General features: G+C 47.9%; 1 protein-coding gene and 1 long non-coding RNA gene across 3 annotated transcripts in view; one reads left to right on the top strand and one right to left on the bottom strand.

Annotated features, from left to right (window-relative positions):
• Positions 1 to 635: 635 nt before the first annotated feature.
• Positions 636 to 3,007, top strand: LOC101131289 (uncharacterized). The gene is made up of 2 exons (XR_002004775.4): positions 636 to 1,752; positions 2,757 to 3,007. It is a non-coding gene; the product is annotated as an uncharacterized lncRNA (long non-coding RNA).
• A 363-nt stretch (positions 3,008 to 3,370) lies between these two features.
• CNNM4 (cyclin and CBS domain divalent metal cation transport mediator 4) overlaps positions 3,371 to 10,253 on the bottom strand; it is a 50,952-nt gene continuing 44,069 nt past the window's right edge. For both annotated transcript variants that reach the window (XM_019021526.3, XM_004031447.5), the window contains 2 exons: positions 6,512 to 6,693; positions 3,371 to 5,926 (listed from right to left, as the gene is read on the bottom strand). In XM_019021526.3, the coding sequence (XP_018877071.1) occupies positions 5,729 to 5,926; positions 6,512 to 6,693 (380 nt within the window). In that variant the 3' untranslated portion in view covers positions 3,371 to 5,728. The remainder of the gene's footprint in view (positions 5,927 to 6,511; positions 6,694 to 10,253) is intronic.

Genomic DNA, 10,253 nt, shown 5'->3' with positions numbered 1-10,253 from the left:
TACTAACAACACTTCTCTATAGATGTTCAGATTCAGTAGTTTTTGTATTTTTCTCTACACTTTTGTTTTTTCAAATTTCCTAGCACAAGAAGACTTTGACTTACTGCACATGTCATTTTAAATGAGCTTTATAAAGACTCTATAGAAACAATTTGCTATGTCATGAAAGTAACAATCAAAAAAAGTATGCACATTGTGGCCACAAAGTAAAACTTGTGTGGAAGGTAATGTGCAAAAAAAAAATGAGTAAGCTGGTGGTGAATGACCAAAGGAAAAGGCTTTGTAAAAAAAAATTTTTTTTTTTTTTTTGAGACGGAGTCTCGCTCTGTCACCCAGGCTGGAGTGCAGTGACGCAGTCTCGGCTCACTGCAAGCTCCGCCTCCCGGGTTCACGCCATTCTCCTGCCTCAGCCTCTCCGAGTAGCTGGGACTACAGGCGCCCGCCACCACGCCCGGCTAATTTTTTTGTATTTTTAGTAGAGACGGGGTTTCACCGTGGTCTCGATCTCCTGACCTCGTGATCCACCCGCCTTGGCCTCCCAAAGTGCTGGGATTACAAGCGTGAGCCACCGCGCCCAGCCTGTAAAAAACTTTTTAAAACATGGTAATAGCAGGCCGGGCGCGGTGGCTCACGCCTGTAATTCCAGCACTTTGGGAGGCGGAGGCGGGCGGATCACGAGGTCAGGAGATCGAGACCATCCGGACTAACATGGTGAAACCCCATCTGTACTAAAAATACAAAAAATTAGCCAGGTGTGGTGGCGTGCGCCTGTAGTCCCAGCTACTCGGGAGGCTGAGGCAGGAGAATGGTGTGAACCCGGGAGGCGGAGCTTGCAGTGAGCTGAGACCACGCCACTGCACTCCAGCCTGGGCGACAGAGCAAGACTATGTCTCCAAAAAAAAAAAAAAAAATGGTAATAGTGGCCCGGCGCGGTGGCTCATGCCTGTAATCCCAGCACTTTGGGAGGCTAAGGCGGGCACGTCACGAGGTCAGAAGATGGAGACCATCCTGGCTAACACGGTGAAACCCCGTCTCTACGAAAAATACAAAAAATTAGCCGGGCGTGGTGGCGGGTGCCTGTAGTCCCAACTACTGAGGAGGCTGTGGCAGGAGAATCGCTTGAACCCGGGAGGCAGGCGGAGGTTGCAGTGAGCCAAGATCGCACCACTGCACTCCAGCCTGAGTGACAGAGCGAGACTCCATCTCAAAAAAAAAAAAAGGTAATAGTGTATTTTTAAAAGATGGTAATAGTGTCTCTTCTGCATTGTAAACTCAGAGCTGTGACTAGGCCAATGGGGCATCTCCGTGTTTTTTATTATCCAGATGATGTTCTGTGCCCTTTGAGTTTACCTTACTTTTGCAGATTACAGAGTAAGCCGCCAGCAGAAGCAATAAAGACATTACTGGGCCTTTGCACTGCAACATCATGCCTCTGAAGAAAAAAAAAAGTGCAAACATTACAATAGATTCAGCTCCTTTAGTTCTCACTTCTGTCTCCACGTCAAGATAAAATACTGACATTGAAATAGAATGGATGACATGCTTGAAATGAGTCATGTGCCTGAAAAGTCATTAACAAACAACAGTTCCAGAGGAAAGCCAGGAAAAACTCCCCATGGATTTAGAGACAGAGCTCTCACCTTCAACAGGTTACTTTTTCCTTGTCTCAGGCTTCCTTGGAAAACAACCTATAACTAACTTTCTGGGAGTAAAGCTTCAGGTGGAAGAACAATTGGATCAAACTTGGAAAACGTAAGTGGTCATTTAAATTGTCAGTACCCAAAGATACAAAAAAATCCAGTATGGGGCACGCAAAGCTGCTCCTGGAGTGGTTTCCCTTTTGCAGTAGAGGCCTCAACAGTCCTTGACCAGCTTCTCCTGTGGCTGTGCCATTCTTTACCCCACCCCTGGTTAGCATCAGTGGAGACACAGCCACTTGACCTTCAGACCACTGTTGGCCCTCCCTGGGCCGTTTTCCTTACTGGTCTTTTGGATCAAGACATTTCCATGTTATATCTAAATATTTATTCTTGAGTTTTAAACCCACTGGCTAATTCCTGCTTATCTCTCAAGCCTTAGCTCATATGCTGCTCCCTCCGAGTGATCTTCCTTGACCCTCGACTAGGTTGGCTCAAGGTTATTGGAGCTATGTGCTCTCCCCATATCATCCAGTACATCCCCTGTTGTAACATGTATTCATTTATTCATTCAACAAGTATTTCCTGCATTGAGTCCCTGCAATGTACCAGGTACTGTTCTAGTGTTGGGACTGTAGTGGGAATAAAATTAAGTTCCTACCCTTGTGAGGCTAGATTCTAGCGCAAGGACGATAGGAAATACCCAAGTCTATATTTCAATATTTGGTAGTAAGTGCTATGGAGGGAAAAAGGCAAGATAAAGAGACAGATGCTGGGGTGATGCTGATTGAGATGGGCTAATCGGAAGCCTTCTCAAGGAGATGGCATTTGAACTGAGGCTTAAATGAAATAAGGGGTGAGCCTCACCAAGACTTAGGAGATGTGTCCCAAGTCAGGGAGACAGCAACTGGAAAAGCTGTGTGTGACTGTCCCCCTTGGGGTGGTGGGAAGGTTCTTCACTAAATTCACAGAGGGGTTGGTAGTACCTGGCGTGCGATAGGGATTTAAACGTGTGGAACAGATGGATGAAGATAATTTACAAATCTTGCCCCAGACACAGACGTTGGCATGTGTACCTCTTTTATCTGGAATATCCTCTTTTCTTTGTTGCCTACCTAGATGCCCCCAGTTTGTCTACTCCATTGAACTTTGCATGCTTGGAGCCCCTGGCCTCAGCACACTCAATCGCACAAGCCGGCCTGCAGCACCTGTACAGCACCATGGGAGTCCCCTGCAGAGCTGCAACTTTGAGAGTGGGTATAGTGACGTAACTCGGGTTCTTCAAGGGATGAACACTCCAACTTTGAAACCACTAGCCTGTAGGTGTGGACGAAAAGGCAGTTGCATGTTATAAAACAATATTACTCATACTTTTGGATCAAGCTTCTTTCAGTCCCATGAGTAGGGAGGAGGGGCAATTTGCTGAAGCCCACTGCCCTTCCAGTACTCACAAGCCAAGGGCCCTATGGGATCTGTTTCACAGGACTCATGCTTATGGCAGCTGAGCACATCTGTCCTGTATGTCTGCCAGCAGCCACCTCCCTCTCACTCCTGTGACGGCAGCCTTGACTATATTTAGAAATTCCATTTCTGATTGCATTTCACTGCTGAATGGTCCTAGAATCCTTTATTGCCCCTTGCCCCATCACAAGAGACAGCCAGCCACAGCCACTTTTATCTCAACAACATACTGAATACTGACAGAACAAACAGGCAAGTTGTAGATTCACCAGGATTTATACATATTTGATTTTTTATTACCAATCAAAAATAAATTCCATATATCGTTTAGCAAATATCATTGTTTTGTGACAAAAGACACAAGAGTCATAACAACAAAACTCCCCGAGAGTCAAACTCATAACGCCAAAATAAATCACAAAAATATACAAATTAAAATATTATGCAAAATAAATACGGCGGCTGTCACCTGCCTACCCATTTGGATGCCCTTTGCAAAGGTCTCCCTTACATGGAAGACACAGTGGGCCAGTTCCAGGGTATGGCTCATCCCAGGAACCAGAGGTTGAAATAGGAAGGGAAAAATTGCACTGGGAAGAGGAAGTCATCAGACAAACAATATCTGGAAATAATGATGACCCTCTGTGAGAAGGGATGATCAATGGGCCAGGGAAGAGGAGGAGGGCCAGCCAGTTGGTGGTAACCGTGTGCACAGAGGTCACTGTGGAGGTGTGTGCACCTGCCCCTTTTGCTTCACATACCCCCACCAATGTCTTTTGCTCCACCTGGCAGTCAGGGCTGTCAGGAATATAGCTCTGCCAGCTTCCAAAAGGACTTGGGAGCAAGCTGCTCCTGTACAAGACTAAGGGCTTTCCCCCAATAGGGAACAAAAGTCTGGTGTCTTTTTTCCTTACAGTTGAGAACCCATGGGTGTCACCACCTTCTCTCCAGGCTTCCAGGAGTCAGTTCTATGGCTAGGAGACCTCAGACTGGCCAGGGGTAGGCATACTTGGTGCAAGACAATCCCTGGTCCTAAGAGTTAGGATACTCTAGGCACCTGGAGAGCAGGGCACTTGGGGTGAGGAAAGGAGTGAATAAATAATACTCAGGCGGAAGGCCTGCAGAGTTTCACCTGCCAGGCTCTCGGGACCCAGCTCCTGCTGCACCCAGCGGAAGGACCAACATGGACCTTGGTCCCACAGCCTCCCCAACCCTGGGAAGCCTGGAGTTTTGCAGCAGGGCCTGATTCAGCCCCAGGGAAGAGGCGCCAGGGCAGGAATTCACATGAGGGCAGAGCTCTTAGTACAGTACTACTAACTTCAGCAAGGGCAGGATGACCTCTCACGCTAGGATCACACGTGTGAGAAAGAGGGGCTGCAAGCTGCATGCCTTTAGGAGGAGCCCTCCTCTCCTGAGGTTCCATAAGTGGGTGGATAAGGCCAGGTGAGCCTTGCCAGCCACAGAGGAAAGGACATAAAGAACCTGCTTCTGTGGCTTTCCATATGTCCTCTTGTCTCCACCCCCAAGAGGGACTGAAGCTTGGGGATTCGAAATAAGGGGTCTGGGAAAAAGGCTTCAGTCAACAAGTCAGCCTTGACTCTCATTGTGGGGCGGGGGTGGTACTGACTGCTAACAACGCAGATGCTGATGACTGACAGTTCCTTCTGGAACCAAAAGGAAGAACCCAGACAAATCACCTCCAACACAGATGCCCTCCCGCCGAGGGAGAACCTTTGGTAAAAGTGAGGGCAGGGCCTGGGGAGCAGGGGTGAGCAATCAAAGGCCTGAGACCCTGCCTAACACTTGAGTCAGCCCTGTCACAAAGGGCCAGTTGTCCAAAGGGCCAGATGGGAGGGAGGGTGGGGATGTGTCCTCAGCTGAGTCCCGACTCACCAGGAGAGGCTGTCGGCAGAGTTCTAGGAGATTTCTGGGTACAGCAGTTGACAGCAGATGTGCTCCTCTGCATAGCTCAGATTATCATGTCCCTGATCACAGCTACCCAGGAGCTCTTGGCCTCAGCATTGTCAGATAAGCTACAGCACAGGTGCTCAGGCAGCTGATTTCCATGCCATTTTGTTCTTTGCTTCTGTGAAGAGCTGTCTTCCTCCCAAGAGATAAGCCTCCACTGGCAGGCTCTGGGATCCCACCTCCGGAGGAGGAGGAGGAGGAGGAAGGGAGAGCTCCCTGAATCAGGGACACAAGCTGGAAGGCCATGGCTGGGAGCAGATTATGTCCATTGCTTCCTGGGACAAGAAACCCTTCCTCTTTTATAGTTTTTAGGAAAAAAATATTTTTTTTTAAATAAAGTTCCTTAACCCTGTCTTCCCTTCCCAAAATGATATTTAAAAAAAAGAGCGATGAGCCTACTTTAGAAATTCTCTCAGTAAAAAACAGCCTTTGCTTACGGTAGCTGGCCCACTGCCCCCCCATCCAGGGCTGGACAGTGCCACCTCAGAGCTACTCAGAGGTCCCTGGCAGAGGCCAGATCCCCCATAGGCTGGGGGCCATCTGGCTGTTCAGTCAGACAGGCTATCTATCCGTATCCTTTCTGGACTAACAGGTTCCCTCTCTTCATGTGGGCCCACTGGGGAGGCCCCCGCAGGGTGGGCAGGGGGCCCCGGGCCCTCCTGTCAGATGGCATTCTCGTGGGAGGCTTTGTGCAGCAAGGAGTTACGCTCGTTGAGAAGAGTTGTGGTCTCGTCCACCACGGGCAGCTCAGACTTCTCGGCCAAGTTCTCCATGTGGGTGGTGCACCCGTCTATGGGAAACTGAGGGCTGTTCTCCATGCGAGAAGCCAGCAGCCCGTTCTGGTACTGCTGCCGAGTGATCTGCATGAGGAAGGGATGAGTTCATGGAGAGAGGGGCTGGGAGGCAGACCCTATCACCAGGCCTGGAGAAACAGGGCCAGGATTGAGGCTGTGAGTTGAGAGAGAACATGACCAGTCAGGGTCTCTGGAAGCCCTTACAAAGAACAAGGTGCACGAACAAGAGAAGAAAGCATCTCAGGGCTGGGCACAGTGGCTCACACCTGTAATCCCAGCACTTCGGGAGGCTGAGGTGGGCAGATCGCTTGAGCCCAGGAGTCTCAAGCCAACCTGGGCAACACAGTGAGACCCCATCTCTATAAGGGGAAAAAAAAAAAAAAAAACAAACCCCGAAGCCACATGCACACCTGTAGTCCCAGCTACTCAGGAGGCTGAGGTGGGAGGAATCCTTGAGCCCAAGAGTTCAAGGCTGAAGTGGGCTATGATCACACCACTGCATTCCAGCCTGGGCGACAGAGCAAGACCCTATCTCCAGAAGAAAAAGGCATCTCGGGTTTGGGCCCACCATGCTGGGTTTGGTGGATGAAAGTAGTAGCTGATTCCTGAGCAGAAGATAGCACTGCCCAGACAGGGCGGTGAGGCACTCACCTTGATGTACTGCAAGTCCACGAGTGCCCGGACGCTGAAGTCAGAGATGTACTGGCCCAGGACAGAGCTGCCGAACTGGTTGCTGCTGCCTGCCAAGGTTGCTGCAGTTGAGACGTCTGTGCGGTCTGGGTAACTGAGGGAGGCTGAGCGGCTGAGTGGGGTGGGGTGTGCTGGGGAACGGTCTGCAGGGAGAGCAGAGGTTGTCATGCCAAAGGCCAGTCCGATGCCCACTCTCACCCTCATGTCTCACCTCATCCCATGGAAGCCCAGGGACACCCCACCCAGGAACAGGAAGTCATTCTTAGGGATAAACAGAAGCATGTAAAAGGTCTGACTGCATAAGGTCTGACTTCGTTAAAGCAAATGAATTAGTTTGTTTAGAACTATTGTGCAACAAGTATTAAAAAGTCTACCAAAACAAATCAACCAAACAGAAAATAAAAACCACAGACTCAGAAAGTTTATGGCTACAAAATCTCTCGTTTCCCACAACAACCAATCAGTCAAGGGCAACACAATGATCATCCTAGCAGGACAGGCAAACTGCCATCCTTAGGCTGGGCACAGTGGTTCACATTTGTAATCCCAGCACTTTGGGAGGCCAAGGCAGGAGGATGACCTGAGGTCAGAGGTGGCGACTAGGCTGGCCAACATGGTGAAACCCCATCTCTACTAAAAATACAGAAATTAGCCAGGCGTGGTGGCAAACACCTGTAATCCCGGCTACTTGGGAGGCTGAGGCAGGAGAATCGCTTGAACCTGGGAGGTGGATATTGCAGTGAGCCAAGCTCGCACCACTGCACTCCAGCTTGGGTGACAGAGCAAGACTCTGTCTCAAAACAAACAAGCAAACTGCCATCCTTGTCTCAATACCAGCTTGTATCAAGTGACATAAACTGCATACTTTTAAATAAAAAATATGCATTAAAAGGAAGAATGTATAGTTTGCACTCTCTCTCTGTGAATACACACCCCACACACAAGATGCCCCATCACACCTTTTTTTTGGAGACAGAGTCTTACTCTGTCACCCAGGCTGGAGTGCAGTGGCATGATTTTGGCTCACTGCAACCTCCGCCTCCCAGGTTTAAGCAATTTTGCTGCCTCAGCCTCCTGAGTAGCTGGGATTACAGGCGCCCAACACCACGCCCGGATAATTTTTTTTCTTTTTCTTGTTTTTTTTTTGGTTTTGTTTTGTTTTTGTTTTTGTTTTTTTGAGATGGAGTCTTACTCTGTCACCCAGGCGCATTCCACCATGCCTAGCTAATTGTTTTTTTGTATTTTTAGTAGAGACGGGGTTTCACTGTGTTAGCCAGGATGGTCTCGATCTTATGACTGCCGGTGATCCGCCTGCCTCAACCTCGCAAAGTGCTGGGATTACAGACAGGTGTGAGCCACTATGGCCCTGCCAGCCCTGTCACCTCTTAAATGCTCTTATCGGGGGCTGGGCGAGGTGGCTCACACCTGTAAGCACCTTAGGAGGCCGATGCGGGCAGATTGCTTGAGCCGGAGTTCAAGACCAGCCTGGGCAACACAGCAAAACCGCATCTCTACAAAAAATACAAAAATTAGCCAGGCGTGGTGGCTTTTACCTGTGGCCCCATCTCCTTGGGTGGCTGAGGTGGGAGGGTCACCTGAGCCTGGGAGGCGGAGGTTGTAACGAGCCGAGATTGTACCACTACACTCTGTCCACCCGCCGAACACCCAAAAAAGAAAATGCTTTTATGGAGTCAAAAGTGTGTTTTGCACACAACCTACTCAGCGTGAAACACAGTCCTACCCACTTCCACCTGCAACCCAGCCAGCCTGGCCGGGGCGGGTCAGGGTGACAGGCGCTTCTCCCCTCTCATGAGGCAGAGTTGTAACAATCTCGAATCTCGAATAAGAGTTGTAACAATCTTGAATAAGGAAGAATGGGCTTCTTATTTTGAAAAAGAAACTGCTTTTTCAAATGATATACGTTACTGTATATCATTAACTTGTTTTTGAGAACACAGGAAACCATGAAATGCACAAAGAAGTTAATTGTGAAGACATGCAGGATGGTTTTAAACAAACAGGAAGCGGACTAAGCTGATTTGCTTATTTAACTATTAAGTTACTAAGTTAGCCATTCTAACAAATTGCCAACTGAAGAGAACAAACATACTGAATCTAGTGACTCAATGACCGATACAATTTTTAACTAAGGGCGCGCGCGTGTGTGTGTGTGTGTGTGTGTGTGTGTGTGTGTGTGTGTGTGTGTGTGTGTGTTGGATAGCTAGGGAAGGAAGAAGAGTAGAGATGAAGAACAAAGGGGAAAATAAAAATTAAATGAGACAAAAGAGGGACCTGGTAAGGTCTTAGTGGGTCATGAACTGAGGATAATCATTAATTCAACTCTGAACCCAAGATCTAATTAAATAAAAAAGAGAGAGAAGTCTGAGTTCAAGTCTTTATGACTGACGTTATCAAAAGTGGTTTCATGTTTATGTAGCTCTGTATTTTGTAGATTTGAGAACATTTTAGCTGGAAAGCTAGTAATTTCATGCTCCTAAAACATCTAATTATTTTCATAAAACTGAAAAGAAGCCAGGGTATAACAACAGAGACTAAACTGAGTAATACTCTATCTTTGTGCTTAAGTAAAGCTTTGATTTTTATTTATAAAACTAGGAAACTATAGTTTCCTAGTTTACAGTTTATAGTTTATAGTTTCTCAGGAAACTGGCCATTCTATGATGAGGTTGTGGTATTCCCATGCAAGAACAGGAAATATTTTAGAGGATCAAGTGCAGGTATCTAATGAGTAACATCTCTGATTAAGTTCTAGGAAAAGCAGAAATACTAGGGGTATTACTTAATACTTCACATAGCTATCTGAATGATGGAATGCTTTTAATTAATGCTAACACTCTAGAAACAGGAACTGAATTTTATTTTTAAAATAAACAATTTATTTTCTTTTTCAACTGAATTTATTTTATTATTATTATTTTTTAAAGGGTCTTGCTGTGTTACCTCGGCTGGTCTCAAACTCCTGGGCTCAAGCGATCCTCCTGCCTCAGCCTCCCAAAGTGCTAGGATTACAGGAATGAGCCACCAAGCCTGGCCAAGAGACCGAATTTAAAACCAACACAAATTAGTGACATGGGCAGAGTGCGGTGGCTCACACCCGTAATCCCAGCACTTTGGGAGGCCGAGGCGGGCGGATCCCCTAACATCAGGAGTTCAAGACCAGCCTGGCCAATATGGCAAAACCCTGTTTCTACTAAAAATACAAAATTTGGCCAGGCACGGTGGCTCACGCCTGTAATCCCAGCACGTTGGGAGGCCGAGGCGGGTGGATCACGAGGTCAGGAGTTCAAGACCAGCCTGGCCAACATGGTGAAACCCCGTCTCTACTAAAGATACAAAAAATTAGCCAAGGGTGGTGATGTATGCCTGCAATCCCAGCTACTCGGGAGGCTGAGGCAGGAAAGTCACTTGAACCTGGGAGGTGGAGGTTGCAGTGAGCTGAAATCGCGCCATTGCACTCCAGCCTGGGTGACAGGGTCAAGACTCCATCTCAAAAAAAAAAAAAAATACAAAACTTAGCTGGGGGTGGTGGCGCACGCCTGTAGTCCCAGCTACTTGGGAAGCTGAGGCAGGAGAATCACTTGAACCCAGGAAGTGGAGGTTGCAGGGAGCCAAGATCGCACCACTGCACTCCAGCCTGGGCGTCGCAGCAAGACTCCATCTCAAAAAAAAAAAAAAAAAAAAT

Source organism: Gorilla gorilla, chromosome 12, assembly GCF_029281585.2.
Source record: "Gorilla gorilla gorilla isolate KB3781 chromosome 12, NHGRI_mGorGor1-v2.1_pri, whole genome shotgun sequence".
NCBI lineage: Eukaryota > Metazoa > Chordata > Mammalia > Primates > Hominidae > Gorilla > Gorilla gorilla.
Note: the sequence above shows the minus strand (reverse complement) of the source record. Positions and strands in the feature narration are given on the sequence as shown.